Genomic DNA, 25,133 nt, shown 5'->3' on the forward strand with positions numbered 1-25,133 from the left:
TGTCTTCACATCACTGCGCTCCATCCTCTGACATGAAATAAGATTACAAACTGCATTAATGAAGATGTTTAATCTAAAAAGTCATATGTTTATCCAGTTAAACGGCACAAACCTCAGCTATCTGGACTTCAGGCTCCTGCGTCACTTTCACAGCTTTTTTCTCTCAATAAACCTTTCAGGTCACATGACAAACCCCATCTTGCTGTTAAACCTGTTAGTTTGTGAGTCTACCTTTAATAATCAAAGACACGAGCTCCGACATGGGACAGTTGAGCAGTCTGCTCTGGGTTTCCTGTGGACAGATCCTGCTGTTTGTAGAAGATTTCTCATTGAATCAGTACAGAGGCTAATACTGTATGAACCTGTACCAGCAGAACAGGTGACCCGAGGGTTAAACTGGACTAAAACCAGTCTGTTCAGAACCAACCACCTCACATTCACAAAAGATACGACATCTGATCCCATAAGTACGACAAAGGTTCAGCCTCGTTAGCCATCACCATAAGTATTAGTACCGTTCAACAGCGGAGGTTCAGTTTAACAGGCAGGGGGTCGAGTAGTGTCTGTACGGTTGCTATGGAGATTCCAATCACTTCTGTCAGTGTCAGGTTCTGATAAACTCAGACCTAACTTTAGGAAGGACATGTTATGTGGTGACTGACAACTAGGCTGAACTTTCCTCATGTTTATGAGTCATGTCATCTTGTTTAGTCGTCTTTCGTGAATGCAGCGTCCTCCCGTAGTTCAGTGTCACACCGATGTCTGTACTGTTTGTTTTTAAGGTGCACTGGATTTAGAACTGACTGACCACTCCCAAAAGTGCATGAGTGCTGACTGTTTCAATCCTCATCTGCTGACTTTAATTGTGTCCAGAACTTGGATTTCGACTCATCACATGGAACAGCACAATCATCTCAGTATAACTGACACTGGTGCTTCTCAAACCGCCGGCCGCTACCACGAAAACACTGAATGACATATTCCTATGTTTAGGTGGTCTGTTTTCAGGGATCACGGCTAATCAGCTTGAGAGTCACTGTGTTCGTTTGTCACATCATTTCAGCAACACCAGTCAAAGCACATTGTCCTCAGAGTCTAAGACAAAAAAATAAAACACTAAGAAACACTAAAATGTTTGTAAAAATGAGCTCAGAGGAACCAGCTTCTGTTCTGGACTCTGAGTGTCACCTCCAAGTTTCTTCATTCACGGTCGGAGATTTAATTTAACATGATGTGCAGCGCTGCTCTGCACTAGATCATGTTTCTGGATCATAGCTATAAATACAGAGTATTAACACTGAGGTGACACCCAGAGTCCTGTCCTTACATGACGCACTCACACGGGGTTAATGTGTTATTGTGGTCCAAAGCAGTTTCTGAAGTTCACCTGGACTGGCTTAGTTCTTGAAAATGTTTCACCTCTCATACAAAAGACTCCATTAGTTCTAATTTCTGGTGGGGGAAAGCAGATGTACGAACCTGTAGAAGTGGACTTATAAACCTGTAGAAGTGGACTTATAAACCTGTAGAGGAAGTGGACCTATAAACCTGTAGAAGTGGACTTATAAAACTGTAGAGGAAGTAGACTTATAAAACTGTAGAGGAAGTAGACTTATAAACCTGTAGAAATGGACTTATAAACCTGTAGAAGTGGACTTACAAACCTGTAGAGGAAGTGGACTTATAAACCTGTAGAAGTGGACTTATAAACCTGTAGAAATGGACTTATAAACCTGTAGAAATGGACTTATAAACCTGTAGAAGTGGACTTATAAACCTGTAGAAGTGGACTTATAAACCTGTAGAAGTGGACTTATAAACCTGTAGAAATGGACTTATAAACCTGTAGAAATGGACTTATAAACCTGTAGAAGTGGACTTATAAACCTGTAGAAGTGGACTTATAAACCTGTAGAAGTAGACTTATAAACCTGTAGAAATGGACTTATAAACCTGTAGAAGTGGACTTACAAACCTGTAGAGGAAGTGGACTTATAAACCTGTAGAAGTGGACTTATAAACCTGTAGAAATGGACTTATAAACCTGTAGAAGTGGACTTACAAACCTGTAGAGGAAGTGGACTTATAAACCTGTAGAAGTGGACTTATAAACCTGTAGAAATGGACTTATAAACCTGTAGAAGTGGACTTATAAACCTGTAGAAGTAGACTTATAAACCTGTAGAAGTGGACTTATAAACCTGTAGAAGTAGACTTATAAACCTGTAGAAGTGGACTTATAAACCTGTAGAAGTGGACTTATAAACCTGTAGAAGTGGACTTATAAACCTGTAGAAGTGGACTTATAAACCTGTAGAGGAAGTGGACTTATAAACCTGTAGAAGTGGACTTATAAACCTGTAGAGGAAGTGGACTTATAAACCTGTAGAAGTGGACTTATAAACCTGTAGAAGTGGACTTATAAACCTGTAGAAGTGGACTTATAAACCTGTAGAGGAAGTGGACTTATAAACCTGTAGAAGTGGACTTATAAACCTGTAGAAATGGACTTATAAACCTGTAGAAGTGGACTTATAAACCTGTAGAAGTGGACTTATAAACCTGTAGAAGTGGACTTATAAACCTGTAGAAATGGACTTATAAACCTGTAGAAGTGGACTTATGAACCTGTAGAAATGGACTTATGAACCTGTAGAAGTGGACTTATAAACCTGTAGAAATGGACTTATGAACCTGTAGAAATGGACTTATGAACCTGTAGAAGTGGACTTATAAACCTGTAGAAGTGGACTTATGAACCTGTAGAAATGGACTTATGAACCTGTAGAAGTGGACTTATAAACCTGTAGAAATGGACTTATGAACCTGTAGGGGGAGTGGTCTGTGTAGGTTGTTTTCCCCATATGTTAACGACCCGAAGTATCGGGTACATAGAAATGTGATTCTAAGTTTCAAGGTCATTGAGAAAGGGGAAGTCGCTGTCCAAGTCGTTCAGGGGAGGGACTTGATCGCTGTCAGGTGAGTCCAGGTGTAACAGTTTGCTCGGTGAGAATTGCTTGGGGGGGGGGGGGGCTGTTTAAAATGGTGTAAGTTTTTGATAAGCAGTCTCCCAGACCACCACCTCTGTTCAGGGATGGATTTCCCACTTGTATAAAGATGGCTTCTTTGACTCCTCTCTCAATGCCCTTCTCTTCTCTGGCCAATTTTCGGACATTGCTGTCATCAAAGGAAGGTCCTGTTTCTTCCAAGTGAAGACCAACTGCAGTCTTAGCCTCTATTCTGTGTCCGCAAACTTGTTGTCTACAGACTCCGTAGTTGTGATAAGATTAACCCCTTACAGCAGTCTGTGGGGTTACAGCAAAGTTAAGTCTTCTGACTAATTCTGACAGATTTCTGACCCACTGCTTCTGACAGTCTATCTGAGCTGTGTTGTTTGTTATGGCTGAAGCTCTCTGTTTCGTAATGGCAGAAATGTATGTACCTGTCTGTCCTTACTCTTGGTATGTTTGGCAAGTTGTGTCCTTTCAGTAAATCTGGAAAGTTCTGAGAGGATTTCCTTGGGCAGGAGGTTGGTTAATTTAGTTAGTATTTCTTCTGTCCTGTTTGTCAGTCCACACTGATGGTGAAGTTGATCTGACTTTTTTTCATTAATTTGTGCAGCCTTGCTGTTGGGACTTATTTTCTGTTTTCTACATCTCAGATTGAAACATAGATGGTTTCTGAAGTCTGCCAGCTTCCTGGATATCCATTTGGGTTCCTGTCACAGGGGGTCTGTCCCAAATGTCTGTGTAAGTTCTCATTTGTCTGGGTCATCATTCATCCTTGGTAGTTTTCGATGTTCAGCCGGACTGGTTTTGTTCTTGAAAATATTACGTCTCTCATCCGCTTCATTTTGCTGGTGAGGGACAGCAGATTTACAAACCTGAACACGTCTGTTCAGGGAAGGTTTTTCCACTTCTACAAAGATGGCTTCTTTGGCTCCTCTCTCAAACCCTTTCTCTTGTCTGGTCAATATTCTGACATTGTGGTTTTCAAGGGAGTGTCGTTTTTCTTCCAAGTGAAGGTCGACTGTAGAGTCTTGTCATAAGGTGCATGTTCTCCTGTGCTGGGTCACGTGTTCGTGGGGGGAGGGGGCTTGGTTTCCCCAATGTATAGGTCGGTCCATTCGCCACTGCACTGAACAGCATATACCATGTTACTCTGCCTCTCCTTAGGCAGTTTGTCCTTGGGATGAACTAGAACACGTCTCTGTGTATTGGTGGGTTTGATATTGTGTTGGTTGAAAATCCTTTGGAGTTTCTCAGAGACTTCAGCTGTGTAAGGAATGATGATGCCTTCTCCTTTTTCTGGCTCTTCCATCTTTTGTTGCCTCTGGGTTCTTGGTGCCTTGGCTTTGAGGAGGGCCCAGTTAGAGCAGCCACAGCTCTTCAATGCCTCCCTGGCTTCTTGTTCTTCCTTGTTCTTCCTATCGGCCTCTGTAGGGATTTCCTTTGCTCTATGACTGAGGCTTCTGATGACTTCCAATTTGTGTTTCAGTTGGTGGTGAGAATCAAAAAGGAAATACTGGTCCATCAGCCCCCACTCACTGGTTCAGGTGTATGGATGACACCTGACCAAGATAAGGAAAGGAGACCTGGACACCTTGGCCACACACATCAGCTCAGTGGACCATAAGATCAAGTTCACACAGGAACATCTATGATAAGAGCCTGCCTTTCCTGGACTGCAACATTCAACCAAGTGAGAAAGTATTAACCACAGACATTTACAGGAAACCAACCCACATGGACCAATGGATCCTTTTGTATTCACCACCACACATAGTAACACCACTGCCACTATTTCAAACAGCCTCCCTAAGTAATTCTTAACAAGCAATCTGTCAGACCTGGACTCACCTGAGAGCAGTCAAGCATCCCCACGCCCAAAAGACTTGGACAACGATCCACCTTTTCAAAATAACCCTGAAACTCAGACACAAAACCCACAAATGACCACAGACCACTACCCCTACAGGTTTATAATTAGTCTGCTTTCCCCCACCATTAAACTGAACTGATGAAGTCTCTTGGATGAGAGACAAAACCTTTTAAATAAATCACCTCCTGCTGAACTTAGAAGCATGCTAAGGATGAACAATGACCTGGGCAAATGACAACTTACACATCCAACATGTTGTGGTGTTTGTGAATGTACAGAGGGGCAGGTGTGTTTTTGGTTGAGTAATGACAGCGGCGTCCACTCTATGTTTTGGGGGTTTGGGGTCCTTTGTGTTTCAGTCCTGCTCAGAGCTTCCTCTGTTCCTGTCTGAAGCCTTTACTCCTCCTGACAGATCGTTTGTGTAGCCGGTTACTGTCAGCGCTCCCTGCAGGACAGAAAATATAAAAACTGGTCAAATACGGGTCACATATCAATAAACAGATCTATTCAAATGTCCCACCAATGGAAAACTGAACCGCATGTTAATTTATTAATACATGTGAGTACAAAGTGATGATGATTCAACCATTCCAACTTCCAATCAAATCAGACACAACAGACAGAATTAACCAACATGAACTTCCACTTGTGGGTCTACACTGACCTTGTGTACATTGAACCTGTGGCTCCTCCCACTGCCCATCCGCCATGCAACGTATGACAGGAAGGTGGCGCTGCATGAAGCCTGTGTCGCACTGATAACGGACTATTGAGTCAACAGGATAATGATCTCTGCTGCCGCCGAGTGGACGGGCATGTTCCACCTCAGGTGGAGATCCGCATGTAACTGATGGGACACGGAAGAAAATGACAAACAATATGTCAATAAACAATGACCAACAAGTTGATGGTGAAGTTGGAGAAGAACTCTGAACCTGGTTGAGCATAGACCTGAACCTGATCCAGTTCAGACCAGTACCTGGGGCGGCCTTGCAGGTGAAGGGCAGGTGGTAGTTGCAGGGTACGTCATTCCACTGTCCTCCTTCATGCCAGATCATCACCACACAGTCCTCACCAGTCCCAAAGTAGTTATCAGGCTGGTTGGGTCTCCAGTTCATAAAAGTCTGAACACGTTTAAAACACAATAAAACACAACAGTCATCAGCAGAGAGTTAATGAAACGTAAAGTTCATTAACAGCTACAGAGAGAGAACTGTTGAAGACTTCATCATTTGTCATTAGAATCACAAACTTCAATCTTGTTCAAACTCTCATGACTTCAGTTCAAACAGAAATGTAGATACATGTTCAGGTTTTCTTATCAGCCCTGGTAATCCTAACCTGGACCACCAAAACCAGAGCTGGACTCACCAGAGGACTGCCGTCCGTCCAGCGGAACTCGTTTTGGACATCTTTGTCATTGAGTCCAATCCACTGGTAGTCCTGACCGTTGGCTGAAACACAGAGACCCACAGTGAAAGTCTGCCCAGAATATGAACCTCCTGTTGAAAACATCACGATCAGACGTTCATTCTGTCCATGTCTGTGGTCCCAGGACCTCTACTACTACTATACATGCTATAGACCACAGCTCCACCTGCTGGACTGTGAACTGCTGCATTCATTCTGGTCTAACTCCTGCTTCACACTGACAGTCTACTGTGCATCCACATGAACAGAAACCTGAAGAATTTTGATGATGAATTTGAAGCCATCCATAGGTGTAATCACTGACCCTGTGCCTGTGTGGATCAGGGCTCTCAAACTCCTTTTCTTTCAGGGGCCAAATTCAACCCAATTTGATCTCCAGTGGGCCGGACCAGTAAAATAATAACATAATAAGCTATAAATAATGACTCTGCTTTAGTGCAAAAAAAACCAAACATTAAATTATGAAAACAGTTACTTTTATAAACTTTACAAACCTGAGAAAACTGAAATATCTTAAGAAAAATCAGTGCAATTTTAACAGTATTCTACCTCCAGTTATTATTTGTCCATGTGCATTCTGGATCAGATCTACAAAGACACTAAACACTGAGGAACAGGAAGAAAAGAGTTCAAATTGGGCTGAATTTTCTTTAGACATTTCAGGTTGTTCAAATTTGTTCAGGTTATTCACATTTTATTGTTATAGGATAGTTTGTAAATGTAAATATTTTCATAATTTAATGTTATTTTTTTGCACTAAAATAAAGACGAAAATTGAAGTTGTCATTATTTAGTGGACATAATGTAATATTTTTTCACATTAAACCAAGAACAAAATATGGAGTCATTAATTTTTGACGATTATTCTGCTGTTATTTGACTGTACATCATATTGGTCTGTATATGGAACCTGAACTAAAATGAGTTCCACAGCTTTGACAAATTTATCAAATTTATCCCACGGCTGATTTGGAACCTTTGGTGGGCCACATTTGCCCCCGTGACGCATGTTTGAGACCCCTAGTGTGGATGGTACTCACAGTTGACAAACTGCTGCTCCTCCTGGGAGCCGATGCTGACCAGGTGAGCGTTGAGCTGCTGACAGCGTTGCTCTGCCTCCGACCACGTGTCTCTCTCTTCAAAGTGCAGGTAACAGCTGCCCCTGAACTCCATCCAGCCCTCGGCACACGTCTGTGCTGCTACATACGACATACACACCACATACATGAGTCTAATGCACAGCCCTCTGGTGTTTCCTGTATGCGTAGAAGTTTTCATCTCCTACATGATTAATTTTTTTATTTATAGATTTACCGCAGAAACCTCAGAGAATACCAAACTCTTTTACAGTATTGGTACCACAAAATATCTAAGTGCATTTCTTGTAAAATTATGTCAGAAAATGTTACTTTTTTCATGCAAGTGACTTTATAATCTCAGTGAATATTGCTGCGTTCCAGTCCACCTGTAACTGGTGTTTTTCCAACCTTCTACCAGTGTAAATGCACTGGAATGTCAGTCAAACCTGTGACTTCCCACCCGTGAACTAGATCCATGTTCTCCTCGTTCTGAGTTCTGACGTCATGTAGCAATGGCACCCACCCACGGATGTGGTGTTTATGCAGATTGTTTATTAAAACAAGGTATTGCTCTGACATTATCTGCAAATGTTCTGCATAATCAGCTGCTGCTCTAGCATTAGCTAGTTTTCAGTCCAATGAGTGCAAGACTAAATTAATACCAAATATGTATCCAAATATACAAATGACATAAAAGGTAGAACAACTTCTCTTGCCTTCTGCATGGTTTTTCCTCCTCTGTTTTCCTCAAACAAGCAAAGAACAAACACCTTTGGCAATAGAAATGACTATAAATGAACATAATGTATGGTCTAGAATGCTGGTTTGTTTACATCTATCTATCACAGTTCATTGTGCTCAGGCAGTTTGGTGTGACTTGCCTGGAACGTTACAAAGTCGTGGTTTGAAGTCGTGACTTACGGGCTCAAAAACCAGCCTGGAACGCAGCGTATATTTTGTCACATAAATATGTGAGTTTTCTACTTGTCTACTCGTGTTTTGTCTTCATACATGATCCCACGCCTGTGGCTCCATTAATGTGACATTTTTATTTCACGTTAATGATTTATTAACCCTTAACACATGAAATAATCCTGCACCTGTTGCAACTGCAGGCGGCTCCACCACAGCAGGGGGTGCCAGAGACACAGATGGAGCTGTGGTTGGACTGGTGTAGGTTGTATCCTGGGTCACGGTGTGGATGTCCTGCTCCTCCTCTCCTGATTGGTCGGTGCTGGCTGTTTGTTCACCGGTGACCCCTGACCCGCTGCCCTCGCCGCTCACCTCCACCACCCCCCGACCCTGCTCCGGCTGACGCTCCTCTGGCCGCACCGTCACCTCCGTCAGGTCCTGGTCTCGGTCTGTGATATAGATCACATCACCACGATGCTGGAACATGTCTCCGGAAACTGAACCGCTTCCAGAGGGAAAACCACTGGGAAAACCGCTGTGGAGTCCTGATCCCAAAGGACGGTACCCAGACACCTCCTGCTCTACAGATGGGTGGACTGTGCGGTCCGTCAAACTGTGGTCCACCAGCAACACCCCAGAAAACCCACCAGAGCCTGATCCAGACTCAGCTCCTGATCCAAATCCAGACACACCGCTGGTCTCGATACTCCCCTGAAAAAGTTCAGACTCAGTTACCTACAGACACTGAAAACTCTTCCGTAGCATGGTACTGACATTTTAGTCCTGTACCTGTCCTAATTCCTGCTCTGTCTGTGTTTGGGTCAGTTTCTCCATTTGTTGGTCCACCAGGAGGATTTCAGTCTCTCCACTGACATCCCCACTGGCAGATCCAGACACACTGAACCCAGACTGGAACCCAGATCCAGATGCACTTCCTTGTTCTCCAGATGAGAAGATGACGGCGCTCCCTCCCTCGGCCTCCTGTGGACCTCCAGAGGCTGACCCCACACCGGAAACCTGGTCATGACGGCCGCTGAAGACCACGTCAAGTCCTGAACCAGAAACGTCACCACTGGGGCCGGAACTGCTCGACTCCCCTGAACCGTCACCACTGGCTGAGGGTTCGGCCAAACCAGAACCAGAACCAGAACCGGACACATCAACTGGGACTGAAGGTTGGACTGAGGGAAACACTGAAGGAAACACTGTAAAAAACAAAAACAAAACAAACAACAACGTGTAAAACAGTGGCTGTATCTTTAAAACTCCACGTCTTGAATTCTGGACATGCTCTTTAACTAAAAGCAGACTTTCACAGGTTTTGTATGATACTGATCTAAACTTATATTACAATCAAACAAGGTGCCAAGATTTCCTCTGTTTTGCAGTGAGGATTATGAGGTAGCTGTTGCAGTAACCAATAGGGGGCAGTATTTCAAAGTCTATCCTACTAGAATCAATAAGAATAAATTCTGTTTTGAAAACAGATCAAGGCCCTTAAGAAATATCTGGTGTTTTCAGATCCTTTATAATACTACAGTACACAAATACTGTATTATAAGTACAAGCCCTGAATTCACAGCAGCATAACTGTGTTTTTACTATGAAAAAATATTCTAGTTTGTCAGTGTGGGGTTAGGTTGAGATTACCTGTCGACTACTAGATAAGTACTACATTCAGTGAGTTCAAGTGTCAAATAAAGCACAGTAAGAACATGTCCATCTAAAATGTAATGTAAAATAGAAATACTTTAATAAAGTAAAATTAATTTAGCATGGCTATGTTAATTTCAATTCTAGTTTTCGTCATTTCGTTTTCGCTAACAATAACCTTGGATCCCAACATAGAGCCTTGTGGTGACACATACATGATGGCAGCATATTAACACGTATGGTTAACAGACAGAGTTTTCCTCCTGAGATCTAACATTTAATCCAATTCAATGTCAATAAAGTGATTGATGATTGATGCATCATCATTAACAGGTCATTAGTTTTCTTCAGTCTTGAGTTATTTGACTGTGTTTAGTTTCTCACTGGTTGGAGCCATGTGTTCCTGAGTCGGTGCCGTCGCTTTGCCAATGACCTCCTCTTCTATCTCAGTGGTATTTACATGGATCTTGGTGTCGTTGTAGCTCACAGTTGTTGTTGTTGGTGGTGGTGGTGTTGTTGTTTGAACTAAAAACAGATGAAACACAAAACCTGATCAGAGCAGGAGCTTTTGAGAACATACACGATGTGGGACTTGGTTTAGTTCATTCTTTCAGCCTCTTTCTTAACTCAAACATGTGGTCAAGGTCCTGGCCAAAAAATAACTAAAAGATCCTCTGTGACAAGAAACACAAACAAGAAAATAAGTAAAGTAAGTAAGTAAGTAAAATATTAATAAAATAGTAACAAAAACATGGGATATCCACTCTGGACATCTCTACCTTTAATTACAAAGTACTGCCGATGTCCGAGTTAAAACCTTAGATTTTACAGTCAAACACTGGAGACTCACCAGTCGAGACAAAGTGATCAGGTACAACAGTTGTCCTGGGATCAACTTCCTGTTTTACTGTCGTCACGGTGACACTGGTGTCATTTTCAACGTGAATGAGTGATGGTGCAGCTGAAAAATAAAACACACAATATTTAAGTTACAGCATAATTTACAAAACTTGTAATTTTGACATAAATGGTGCTTATATTACATTGTTAAACTGAATCAAAATGTTTATTAAATGTATACTACAGTTGTACTCTCTCTCTGATCAATAAAATAATTTAATCTGTGCAGCAGTGTATTGTCCTGTCTTTGACATATAGTTAATATGCCTCCTTTCATAGCTCTGGAACCGCCCCCGTACCTCTGAAACTGGGATCGTACATCTGAATTGATCATTGTACCTTTGTAACAGTAGGCGTCGTAGCGGGAGTGCTCGTCTGGAAACCCCGTCTGGTTGGGGAAGGCGTAGATGATGTGGACCCCCCACCTGTCCTCCTCCGCACTGGGTTCTGGGTTGTGGTGATGGGGGTAGCGGACACTTCGGTCCAGGAGCCAGCCTGGCCTACATTTATCCAGACCCTGTTTCCAGGCAGCGTACAGCTGACCAGGTGTGGCCAGGGTGGTGTTCAGTTTTTGACAGTGCTGCACGGCTTCGTCGTATGAGAAACTGTCGTAGTCACTGGTGTAGAAAACCTCACCTGGACGGATGCAGAGCAAGTGTTAGGCAGACATAAAAGCAGATGGGAGGGTACATTAGATGGGGGTCTTACCTCTCAAACGGTCCACATAACAGAAGACGTCATAGCGTTCGAAGGCCGGCCTCAGACCGTATGATCTGACTCCAGGAAATTGAAGAAGATTTCCTGCACAGTTACCTCTGGGAGATACGATGGGATACCTGGACGGGGATGGCACAATTTGAAATACTAAACTTCCTGCCGCATCTATTGCCACGTTTCCACTACGTGGAACCAGCTCGACTCAGTTCGGCTCGGCTCGACTCCACTCTGGTACCAGGTCCTATTCCTTTAGACCGTTCCCATTACAGAATACTACTGACTTTACAGTACCTGGTCGTCATAGCGATGCGGCATGATTCTTCCATGTCGTCTGCACAGAGAGTTGCTGATAAACTCGCTTGTTGCATGTTGTCTCATCAAACTCATGCTGAATTTTTACGTCTGAACCTCCTGGACAAACCATAGTGTAGTTTTACAGACTGTCATCATGTGGACTGACCTACAGCTGTATTTACTGTAAACTTCCGCATCTGTTTTTATAAAATGGCGCGTCACAGAGACGACTCTCTGACCAATCAGTGGTCTGCAGTGTTTATACGTCACCTTTAGTATCTGGTCCCCAGTCCTGGAACCTCGGCGGAGGTGATACCAAAAAACTAGTACCGGGTACCAGATTCCAGGTCCTTTTTTTGTAATGGAAATGCAAAAAGGCCGAGTCGAGCCGATACCATGTAGTGGAAAAGTGGCATTAGTGTGTTCTACAAGTATTTGTAGGTGGTTTTATACAAACTGTATGTGTGTATGTTTTACCAGGGGCACCACTACCAATTGTGGGCTCCATGAAAGGTAAACGTTGTGGACCCTTTCATAAAATTCAGCATCTTGTAGATATGTTGGAAGGGGGGGTATGTGGGGGTTGTGGTGCATACATAATGTCACTTACGCAAGCATGAAAACAAAAATGAAACTTAACTTGCTTTCAACGTCCGACTCCTGACTTCTATTCCTCTCTTATACAACGGATCTTACATGAAATATTCACAACTTCTAGCCTGTATCCACTGGACCCCCTCCACTGCTCTATGGGCCCCACGAATTTGTCATGGTCACCCCACCCCCCCCCCCCCCCCCCCCCATTGGCGCCATGGGTTTCTATATTTTGTACACAGTGGGTTTTACCTGACAGTCTGGTCTCGTAACCACCCGGCGTCGCACTGGTGCAGTCCTTTCTCGAAGGCGGCCTGAAGCTGTTGAGGGCTGGCGATGATGGCGCCAACGCTCTGACACGCCTCTTGAGCCTCCACAAAGGTCAGAGTGTACCGACCTGTGATTGGTCGATAGTGAAACACCACACCTGAGGACAGAAGAGAGAGGGAAGAAAGAACAGGTATTTTATTCATTAAACTGCCATTATTTACTCAGTTAAAACTTTATTGATATTGATGACTGATCAGTGCTCAGGTCTGCATGGGAGGACTCACGGCAATGCTGACTCTAATGCCGCGTTTTCCACTTCATGGAACCGGCTCGGATCAACTCTGGTACCAGGTCCTATTCCTGGAGACCGTTCCCATTACAGATACTACAGACTTTACAGTACCTTGTTCGTCATAGCGATGTGGTATGGTTACTTCCATGTCGTCTGCTCAGAGTTGCTGATAAACTCGCTTGTTGCGTGTTGTCTCGTCAAGCTCATGCTGAATTTTTACATCTGACCCCCCTGGACAAACTATGGTGTAGTTTTACAGACTGTCATCATGTGGATTAACCCACCGCTGTATTTACTGTAAACTTCCGCATCTGTTTTTGTAAAACGGCGGGTCACAGAGACGACTCTCTGACCAATCAGTGGTCTGCAGTGTTATACTAGAGATCGACTGATTATCGGCCGGGCCGATTACGGAGCCGATAGTTGGAAATTTGATGTATATTGGTATCAGCCTTTTTATAATCTGACAGGTCGATATTAGAAATCAATTTAAAACTGGGTTATTTCGGCTCAGATGCAGGCCCCCCCCCCATGCACTGTCACCTCTGCGCCCTCTGATTGGTTGAGGCTGAAGCTGTCCTCACACACAGACTGGGACTGATTTGGGATGAGACTGTGTTCTACATACATTTTCTCCATTACTAACCCGTAGTCTGCAGAGCGTTTAGAGCCAGACTGATGAACTCATGTTCTTGGTAGAAGCTCCTCAGACTCCACCTCAGCGTGCTTCCCTAAAACAGGTGAACTGAGTTTTTTAGGCGCTCTCTCTTAATCCCACACACATGCTTGTCTCTCACAGACTGTTTCCATCTCCATATTATCAGCAGTCTAATTCTCAGACATGTCAGGAGGTCATCTGAGTTAGCAGAGCGGCCGCTAATGTTTCCTCTGCTGTGACGTTCTTCTGAAACATAGTAGTAGTTATCAGATGTAGAGCACAGGGATGTTTAGTCCAGTTTCAGAAGAGTTTTCTGCATTTACCTTTGACACGTGGTTTTCTCTCCGGAGCTTCTCACATAAGAAAACCTTCACCTCTCTGCGGTGCGTACCCCTTCCGCGTCGGATTTCGACATGGAAGGAGTAACCCCCCCCCCGCGTCAAATAGTGCCGCTGTGGGGCTCTGACCACATGTGTCGATTTCTGACTATTTGGGATGAGACTGTGTTGGTATGTAATGTAATAGTGTGTGTTGTGGTTAAAGTCAAATGAAGAACTCTACAACTCACAACTACTAATGTCACTGTGAGCTTTCTAGTCCTATGATCTGAAAATTAAAGTGAAGATGACAGAGAGTCAAATTCAGAAGTGATTTATCTGAACATGGTGGAACATTTTAAATCCTGTGTGTGCTCATAAAAGCCCTAAAGGCTGTTTGTGTTCTGTCAGGAGTTTAACTCTTTAAGTGCCAGACAGTTAAGGGGCTAATAAGCCTTAAAAGTGCCACAGAATTTGGCCGTTTTTCAGTATTTCGCGTCGTTTTTATAATATTTGAAGAATCCTGCAGGAAACCGCTCGGTAACATCCGACCGATTACTAATTAGATTCAAAACGCACCGGACGCAGCCGATTCATTATTGATCGTAATTTGCATAATTTATAATAATAATAATAATAATAATAATAATAATAATAATAAAATAATAATCTTTATTTATATAGCACTTTTCATACATTAAAACTGTAGCACAAAGTGCTTTACATATCAGTTTAAAATCAGTACCGCCCCCCACCCCCACCCACCCACTCACCCGCACACACACACACACACACACACACACACACCACACACACACACACACACACACATATATACATGCAAACCCACAAGCTCACCACATACTTAAGAAGACTGACTGAGCACGGGTAGACCAGAACAAAATGTACAAGTAAAAGTAAAACATCAGTTTAGGAGGCGCTTGTCTCAGGGAGCCATCCGCACCAGGATGCAGCCGCCGACCCCGGCGACCAGGCACCAGCAACACAGCCCCGCATCCCAACTAGTGGGAGAGGGCCAACTGGGACCCCCACCCACCAGAAAGGAGCGGACCCCAGTGAGAGAAGGCGCCACAGCCCCCGGCGTCCACAGCCGCCCCCCGGCATGGAGGGCTCCCTCTGATGAAACACCGGAGAATACCAAACATTAAAAAGACATAAAAATATTATTCGGTCGCGTGACCTCAAATTCCCGTCTGATTAGTCTCAAAAGGGGGACACAGAAAGAACGCCATCGAAATGTGAGAAAGAAATGGGGTGGATGGTTGTTTGTACACAAATGTGGCGTGTTCTCCAAAGCCGATCTGATCGGCCCGTGGCACGAAAGAGTTAACCGCACTCATAGCCACTATTATACTTTTTTATGTAGCTTTGTCAGATTAATCATTAATAATGTAGCAACATAGTTTTGAATGACAGGGGTCCCTGCTATCGCATGGTAAAATATAAAATTTAATAATGAATCAACTTAAGGCGTCCCAAATGCTGTAATAAATGAAGCATGATGAGTTGAGCAGATGTCAGCATGTGGCCCAAGAGTTTACAAGAGTCTCCCTGTATTTGTGTTGTGTTTGAACTTAAAACAAAGATAGGCCATTACAGTTATATTTAAATTTACTTTATTTACTGTGGAAAAAATTTAAGGGAGCTATTTATTTAGCTTTATTCAACTTTAAAAGAAATGGTTCTGAGTCTAGGAAATCCATGCACTTCTGGAGCTATTATTTTCTATTTGTTTGATTAAATAACATGCTTTAGGCATTTAAACGAAGTTCAGTGTTTGCATTATTCAAATTTTTACACTTTTACTGCAAATGAATATCGGCTCCAAATATCAGTTACTGGCCTCCTCTAACTACGAATAATCGGTATCGGCCCTGAAAAAACCCATATCGGTCGACCTCTAGTTTATACGTCAACTTTTAGTATCTGGTCCCCAGTCCTGGAACCTCAGCGGAGTGAGACCAAAAAACTAGTACCGGGGTACCAGATTCCAGCTCCTTTTTCATAATGGAAACGCAAAAAGGCCGAGTTGAGTTGAGTCAAGTCGAGTCGAGCCGATACCACGTAGTGGAAATGCGGCATAAGGTGGAAAGTAAAGACTGGATTTATGGTTTTTTTGGTGGATTAGAATTTGGTATGTTTGCAGGTGTGAGTTGGTACCATAATTCAGGGACTAATTCTTGACAAATCCTCTAATATCCACAGGACTTTCGGGTTTGTAACAATATGTTGTGAGGGTTGTCCATGATAAACTGACCTGTCGGGGGACATGTGGACGTCCGGTCCCACTGCGGTCACTCCAGAGTAGGAGTCGGTCACACTTGGTGGGACGGCACAGAGGTGACAGGGTGTCCACCTCTCCATGTCGGACCTCCTCTCCTCCAGGAGGGGGTTGTGAGGCCGGGGTAGGGACTGGCTGGTGGCCGTGGGTTTGGTGGATGATGTCTGGGAACGGGGTGGTCCTCTGAGGGACGGCACCTTCGTCCCTCACCAGCTGAAAGACAACACAGAGTTCAGGGTATGTGTCATTTTTGTGATACATTCTGAAAATAAAACCTCCACTACCTGTTAGTACACCCTGAAATAGAAAAACAAACAATAGGCACTTGTATGGAGCCGATTTAGGGTCATAAGTTTTCCTTGCCCCTCTCATTTGAGGCCACGCCCTCCATGCCCCATCAGGGCCAAAAAGAGATCTGAAACTGAAAAACACATTTGAAAGCGAAAAAAAGATCTGAAAGGTGAAAAATAAAGATTTGAAACCGTAAAAATAAGATCTGAATTTGAAAAGATAAAACATGGAACTAAAAAAAATAAACCCTCAAATATTAAAAAATATAAATGAAAATGAATTTTTTTCAAAATTCAAGATGGAAACTTAAATTTTCAGTTTCAAATTTTATATTTTCACATACAAACTTATGGCCCTAAATCGGCTCCATACACTTGAGTATTTCCAGCAGTTTATGCAAATGTATCTTTGTCCTCCTCCAACATCTCAGTGTACATATTGTACCTTCTACTGCACTACATTTTTATGACAGCTTTACTTCCTTTTAGTGAGGAAGATTTACCATGTAGATGGTAGAACACAGGTGTCAAACATGCGGTCCGGGGGCCAAAACCGGCCTGCCAAAGTTTCCAATCTGGCCCGCAGGATGAATTTGCAAGGAGCAAGTTAGGGCATTGAACTCAAAAATAACATCATAATAACCTATAACTAATGACAACACCTTTTTTTTCTCTTTGATTTAGTGCAAAAAAAGTTAAATTATGAAAAATATTTACATGAACAAACTATCCTTTAACAATAAAATGTGAATAACCTGAACAACTATGAACAACCTGAAATGTCTAAGAAAATTAAGCACAATTTGAACAATATTCTGCCTGTTACTAAATGTTTTGTGCCTTTGTAGATCTCATCTGTAATGCATATTAGGGCTGGGTATCATGGCCAATTTCCATAATCGATTCCACTTCGATTCATAAGGTTCTGAAACGATTAATCGCGATTCAATTCATTCAATCCGATATTGATTCGTTTCAGTATTAATTGATTCAGATTAATTCAGTGATACCGAAGTACAATTTTGAGTTGTAACCTGATTATTTGACTACCCACAGTCAAGCAACACATCAATATTGATATCAATATTGATATTAGAAAGAAAATAAATATGACATTTCAGCAGTAAGTAGGCTGAATCTGCTCTGAATAATGAACACGACACAAACATGTCCATGTTTTCTACAGCGGCTCAGAACGGACTTTTTCGTCATCTTTATTGTGTTTTATGGCTGCTGGCTTCTACTCACTGGGGGGGGGGGTGCGCTCTGTGATTGGAGCGGGAGTGGGGTTGTGCTCCGTGACTGTTGGTCGGAGCGGGGCTGGGGGGTGGGGGGTAGCATAGCGGTCTGACTTAGTCGCTTTACTATTCCTCTGACTCCATACTCAGCCACAGGTGACAGTATGGATCCAAGTTAATATTCCAAGAACAACCGGCTTCCGCAACTTGCCTCGGAGAACCTTCGGGCAGCCAGTTCCTTCACACTGCGGGTTTGAGTTTGAGGCTGGGAGGACCTCCAGCAGAGGGGTTTTCCCCACCCTTCCTCACACCAGAGTCAAATCGATTTTTTTTACCCAGCCCTAATGCACATGTATAAATGGTAAGTTGAGGCATAATATTGATAAAACTGTACTTATATTTCTTAACAAATTTCATTTTTTTCAGGTTATCCATATTTTTTTTGTTTGGATAGTTTTGTAAATGTAAATATTGGCATAATTGAATGTTATTTTTTCCACTAAAACAATTTGGAGTTGTCATTATTTACTGGCTGTCATGCTGTTATTCTAGTGGTCCGGCCCACTGCAGATTAAATTGGGCTGAACGTGGCCCGTGGAAAAAAAATGAGTTTGACCCCCCCTGCAGTAGAAGATCTGTTGAACTTTGCCCCTCTTAATGGCGCAGCCCCTTAGCCATCTTAGGTGAACCCTAATGCTGTGTGGACTTTACTGTACCTTGGAAGCAGATGGCGTCGTATCTGGAGTCGGTGGTAGGGGTATCCGGTCTGGTTGGGGAACAGATAGACGGTCCGGACCCCCAGCAGCCCTCCTCCACACTGAGGCCGGGCGATGTTGATGGGGGTAGCGGACCACTCGGTCAGCCAACCAGCCGGCGCTGCACACGTCCATACCGTTCTTCCAGGCCACGTACAGCTCCCCAGTGGTTGGGCCAGACGAGCGCCCAGCTTTGTGCACTGATCTGCGGCTTCATAGAAGGAAAACTTCTCAACAGATGTGGAGTAGAAGACTCCGGCCTGAGGAAGGAGATGAACCGGAACATGAGCACAAAAAAAAAACTTTACCGTTTCACTGACAACTCATACAGACTCCCCTGTAGTTCAGCATTGGACCAAGGTTAGAATAGTTTTGGATTTTTCATGACAGTTTAGTTTTATTAGTTTTGACTTTTTTTTCTCTAATTCAGTTCGTTTTAATTCGTTTTTTAGAGCAGGTTTGCTAGTTTTTATTAGTTTCTGTTTATTTGTAAATGCTTAGTTTTTAGTTTAGTTTTAGTTTTTTTTTTAATATCTTTTCTCTTCTTCTCCGTCATATTCAAATAAATCCCAGACAGGACTCTGCTGCTTTCTCCCAACTTTAGTCTCCATGTTTCCAACTAGAGTGGGGACCAGAAGACGACTGGAAACCACAAGTGAACACAAGTGATGGACCCTTAAATATCATATGGTGACAGCAGATAAATTGCTCGAGTGAAATAAATCGATTTCAATCCAACATTGACAAAAAAACGAAAACAAAGAGAATTTTAGCCATAATTTGTATCCATTTAGTAAGTTTTTAAACAAACAATACAGTTTCAGTTAGTTATCATTTTTTTCTTTAATTATAGTTTTTATTTATTTCTGTTTTTCAATTCTAGTTTCGTCATTTTGTTAGTTTTTGTTAATGATAATAACCTTGCCCTGTAGTGTGATGGGTATAATGTTGTGTTAGTGTTTTTCCAGTTTGTCTGGCCTCTGTTTTCTTATTCAGACATGTAAACTGTTTCAAACCAGATGTGTCCTGTGTGTAAACGCTCTGTTCTGTTGGTGTTCGTCAGGTATTTGTAGATGTTGTTCAGATAAATATACCTGAGATCTTCTCAGCGAAACAGTACACATCATACGTCTCATTGGCATCTCTCACTCCATAGGTTCTCACTCCAGGAAGTTCTCCTTGTCTCCAAAACAACGTTCCCGAGGTTCATGGATGGGATACCTGATGGAAAACACAGCGTACATGATGTGATCTGAACCTTTAATTCAAACTCCTTTTAGTTCAGTTCCACGTTCACCCCAATTTGATCTTCAGTGGGCTGGACCAGTAAAATAATAACAGTGAAAAAAGTAAAATTATATTATGATAATGCTTATATCTACATCATTTCCTTAAAAATCTGAATAACGTGAACTTGAAATGTCTTAACAAAAAAAAGTGGCGTTTTAAACAATATTCTGCCTCAGTTTATCAGTTTTATCATTTACACACGTGCATTACAACTTACATTACAAATATAAATACGCAAAACATTTAGTAACGGGAATAATATTGATAAAATTGCATTTACAAGACATTTCAGGTTGTTCATATTTGTTCAGGTATTCACATTTTTGTAAAAGGATAGTTTGTTAATGTAAACATTTTCATGTAATTTTACTTTTTTTTTACACTAAAACAAAGATAAAATCTGCAGTTGTTATTTATAGGTTATTATGACAGTATTTTCTGGTCTGACCCACTTGAGATCTAATTGGTTTACATGTATCTGTATGGAACCTGAAATAAAATGATTTTTACACTACTGATTGTTAATTTCTTCAGTGTAATTTTTGCATTTCACAATTCATCCTACGGGCCAAATTGGACCCCTTTGGTGGGCCGGATTGGCCCCCGGACACACATGTTTGCCACCTGTGCTTACTTGAACGCAGACCCTAGTGTCACCAGTGTTCTGGAGCTGGGCCGGTACCTGACCGGTCTGGTCCGACAGCCATCCTGCGTCACACTGGTGGTATCCGTCGTCGTAAGCGGCTTGAAGCTGAGCTGGCGTGGCGATAGAGGCGCTGTTCTGGATGCAGGCGGCCTTGGCCTTCTCAAAGGTCAGAGTGTACCGGGTGGAGATGGCTCTGTAGTGGAACACAATACCTGGAAGAGACAGGACCGACAGAACCAGGTCTGAAGAGTGCTAATTAACCAGTTCAGCACCTTTTTCTGCTCCAAACAGTCAATACTATGTCAGCATTTAAATCCACGCTGGATGGGCTAAAAAGCACAGGTGTAGGGATGTAACGATATGAGAATTTCATATCACTGTTACTGTGACTAAAATTATCACGGTTATCATTATTTTCGCGGTATTATTGAAATGTGCTCAAAATGTTCAAAAAGTACTAATGCACACACTGAAATAATTTAACCATGTTGTATTTTGAAATAAAGAAATAAAATAAAATAATTGGCACAGTGTACTTTCTGTTGGCAGAAACATTCAAATATTAACATGTAAACATCAAACATACAAATGTGCATTAAAGATGGAACCTTATGGACACCATTGACCATTTTCCAGATCAAGTTTGAGTTGTTTTAGTTTCTTTTTCATAGAGCGATAAATAGATAGATAGTCTCTCTCTCTCTTTCTCTTTCAAAGTGTGCAAGGAGCGAACTGTACTCACGACGAGGTGGGTAACCCCATGGGCGGTGCTTTCCACCAGCAGAGCAACTTTTCTGCACTTTCTATGTAATTTTATGTGTTTCTATGCCTCTGTAAAGCACTTTGAATTACCTCGTTTTGCCACTATCAGTAACTCTATGAGACTACTTAATACTTTAGTTCAGGGCTCTCAACTCATTTTCTTTCAGGTTTCCACATTCAGCCTGATTTTGATCTGCAGGTGAGACCAAACCAGGAAAATAACAACAGAATAACCTTTAAATAATGACAAATCCAACTTTTTGTCTTTGTTTTAAGTGCAAAAAAACCAAAACAAACCACATTAAATTATGAAAATACTAAAATTATAAAATATGCAAACAAAAAGATATGAATAACCCGAAAAAACTGAAATTTCTTAAGAAAAATAAGTACTATTTTAAAATACTCTGCCTCCACTTCTCATTAGTCCATGTGCATTATGGATCAGATCTACAAAGACACTAAACACTGAGGAACAGGAAGAAAAGAGTTCAAATTGGGCTGAATTTTCTACAGACATTTCAGGTTGTTCATATTTGTTCAGGTTATTCACATTTTATTGGTACAGGATAGTTTGTACATGTAAATATTTTCATAATTTAATGTTATGTATGTATGTAATGTTATGTTATGTTAAAACAAAGACAAAAATTTGAAGTTGTCATTATTTATAGCCATAATGTAATATTATTTTTTTCACATCAAACCCAGTAGTAAATCTGCAGTCATTCTTTTTTGTGGGTTCTTCTGCTGTTATTATTGGACTGTAGATCAGATTGGTCTGGATGTGGAACCGACACTAAAATGAGTTCCACAGCCTGGACTGTGGAATTTTTGCACTTTGTAAATTCATTCCAGGGGCTGGAACGGACCCAAGGTTCTAACAGTTTTGGATTTTTCATGATAGTTTAGTTTTATTTAGTTTTGACTTTTTTTCTCTCAATCAGTTCGTTTTAATTCGTTTTTAGAGCAGGTTTGCTAGTTTTTATTAGTTTCTGTTTTTTTCTAAATGCTTAGTTTTAGTTTAGTTTTAGTTTAGTCTCTTTTCTCTTCTTCTTTGTCGTCGTATTCAAATAAATCCCAGACAGGACTCTGCTGCTTTCTCCCAACTTTAGTCTCCATGTTTCCAGGTAGAGTGGGGACCAGAAGACGACTGGAAACCACAAGTGAACACAAGTGACGGACCCTTAAATATCATACGGTGCCAGCAGCTAAAATTGCTTGAGGGAAATAAATCGATCTTGTATCAATCTGACATTGACAAAGACAAAAACGAAGGGAATTTTATCCATGTTTTTTATAAGTTTTAGTTAGTTTAGTAAACACACAATACAGTTTCAGTTAGTTATTGTTTTTTTTCTTTTAATTATAGTTTTTATTTATTTCAGTTAATGATAATGTTTTTACAATTCTAGTTTTCGTCATTTTGTTAGTTTTCGATAATAACCTTTATTGACACGCGATCAAATGTTGTTGAATAACACGCCAAAGGTCGAACATGTGTAGATATAGCCCTTCAAATGCCATCCAACTTGGTTTCCTAAGCTCCGCCTCCTCCATGTCTCACCCTGGACCTGGATGTCCACAGAGTCGTAGTTGTCCTCGATGCCGTGCATGACCTCACAGCGGTAGGTTCCGGAGTCTCTGGAGCGCAGCTCGGTCAGCTCCATGGTGGCGTCGGTGGGCACCAGGGGGTAGTTGACCAGGGTCACTCTGTCCAGGTAGTCCGTCTCCACCTGGACCTTCCCCTCCGACGCCACCAGGATGGTGCTGACCTTGTTCTTGACCACGTGGGTCCATTTGATGCGGTGGGACAGCGGGGCCACGGTGGGGGCTCCGGGGTCGTTCACCGTGTTGTCCTGGAAGTAACACGGAACTACGACTTTACCGCCGAGCAGAGGACGAAGAGACGACTCCAGAGGGATGCTGACCCGCAGAGTACCGTCCACATCTGAAGGAGACAACGGCAACGCACACATGCATGAGGTCTACAAACATACAAGGTTAGGAATGCACATGGAACAGTCTGGATCATTTTGTGACACATCTTGAATGAATGAATGAATGAATGAATGAATGAAATTTTATTTCGAACATGTCGAGCAGTGAAATCAAAACAAAAATCAACCAACAAAATATAAGTACTGGTACATAAATGATTGATAAGCAAACAAAAATAAACAAATAAAACAGTAATAAATAATAATAATATCAATAAATAAATGAAATGAAATTATACATGCTCAAAAAGGAGTAGGAAGAGGTAAAATCTTATGTACTCCTATCCCTAATTTCTATTCCTTATGATCACTATATAGCAATTATTATTTTGTATGAATATCAACATAATAACAATAATAATAATAATAATAATAATAGTATAACAATATCACACATCCTTTTTCCTATATACACTAATATGATAATACCCATTTGCAACTTATCCTACCAGATATTAATACCAGATATTAATAAAAACTAAAAAAAAAACAAACTAAACAAACAATAAAACCAAACAAAAACAAATATACATATGTAATATAAATACATATAATATTCTATATTGTCCTATATAGTAATATAATAATAATAGATTCATAATTCATCCTAATTCCTCTTGCCAGTGAATGACAACATAAACCCATCCTTAAGCACAGTACAGCTCTAAAACCATCCAAATAAAAAGGATCATGTATTTAAACAAACTGGAGCACGTTCCTAAAAGACCCCATGTAGTGATCATTCCTACTTTTACACACCGTTCCCATCAAGTGTTTGTAGAACTTCTCATGAAATGACTGTGATAAAGTGTAAATGTGACCTGTTCAAAGGTGATTAGTGGTGTGTAGAAAAAGAGGAATGTGTCTGGAAATAAAATGATTCCAACTTTAAGGGCGACAGTATGAGTGTGGAAGAAAAGGCAGAAAATACGTCAAGGTCAAATCCTGCTGTCCTTTCAGTTTAAAAGGCTTGGATTTGTTTTAGATTACTCATAAAACATGAAACAAGGTCCAAACAATGACATTAAATAACATAAGAAGAACTGAACTGTGCAAAAAAAATAAATGAATAAAAATCCGATCCAGGTTTCAGAGTAGTGAGGAACAGGAGTCTGACTTTCCATTTATCTGCTGATGATTAATGTTAGTTTACTCACCGTGGTGTTTTTCAGACGAGAGCGTAGCAGAGATGAAAGGGAGAGTTAGGCAAAGCAGGAACAGAGGACTCATCATGACCTGGACCAGACACAGAAGAACCACAATGAACACCTTTAAATATGTGGAGAACCACAGTGAACACCTTTAAACCTGAGGAGAACCAGAATGAACACCTTTGAATCTGAATAAACACCTTTAACCCTTAAAGACCCAAACGTCCACCTTTAACCCTTACAGACCCAAACGTCCACCTTAACCCTTACAGACCCAAACGTCCACCTTTAACCCTTACAGACCCAAACGTCCACCTTTAACCCTTACAGACCCAAACGTCCACCTTTAACCCTTACAGACCCAAACGTCCACCTTTAACCCTTACAGACCCAAACGTCCACCTTTAACCTTAAAGACCCAACGTTCACCTTTAACCCTTACAGACCCAAACGTCCACCTTTAACCCTTACAGACCCAAACGTCCACCTTTAACCCTTAAAGACCCAAACGTCCACCTTTAACCCTTACAGACCCAAACGTCCACCTTTAACCCTTACAGACCCAAACGTCCACCTTTAACCCTTACAGACCCAAACGTCCACCTTTAACCCTTAAAGACCCAAACGTCCACCTTTAAACCCTTACAGACCCAAACGTCCACCTTTAACCCTTACAGACCCAAAACGTCCACCTTTAACCC

The 25,133-nt window shown here is 41.7% G+C and overlaps 1 protein-coding gene and 1 long non-coding RNA gene across 2 annotated transcripts in view; both read right to left on the minus strand.

The window, feature by feature from the left end:
* The window catches only part of LOC115420617 (uncharacterized), a 3,570-nt gene extending 1,286 nt beyond the window's left edge, over positions 1-2,284 (minus strand). Inside the window, exons 1-2 of the long non-coding RNA XR_003935572.1 lie at positions 1,866-2,284; positions 1-1,570 (exon numbers count right to left, since the gene is read on the minus strand). The exon at positions 1-1,570 is cut by the window's left edge and continues 1,286 nt beyond it. This is a non-coding gene — a long non-coding RNA (uncharacterized LOC115420617). The remainder of the gene's footprint in view (positions 1,571-1,865) is intronic.
* A 204-nt stretch (positions 2,285-2,488) lies between these two features.
* LOC115420417 (aggrecan core protein-like) lies at positions 2,489-24,518 on the minus strand. Its single transcript, XM_030135652.1, is given in 23 exon segments — positions 2,489-5,326; positions 5,546-5,728; positions 5,861-6,005; positions 6,253-6,335; positions 7,353-7,511; positions 8,492-9,014; positions 9,093-9,508; positions 10,341-10,481; positions 10,807-10,917; positions 11,196-11,492; positions 11,565-11,692; positions 12,714-12,938; positions 16,277-16,505; positions 18,545-18,582; positions 18,584-18,669; positions 18,671-18,754; positions 18,757-18,836; positions 19,504-19,509; positions 19,678-19,761; positions 19,764-19,808; positions 20,561-20,731; positions 22,849-23,232; positions 24,439-24,518. Coding segments are annotated over 23 exon segments (3,774 nt in total). The 5' UTR covers positions 24,515-24,518; the 3' UTR covers positions 2,489-5,246.
* Positions 24,519-25,133: the final 615 nt, after the last annotated feature.

The sequence above is a fragment of the Sphaeramia orbicularis genome, chromosome 6 (assembly GCF_902148855.1).
Source record: "Sphaeramia orbicularis chromosome 6, fSphaOr1.1, whole genome shotgun sequence".
Classification (NCBI taxonomy): Eukaryota; Metazoa; Chordata; class Actinopteri; order Kurtiformes; family Apogonidae; genus Sphaeramia; species Sphaeramia orbicularis.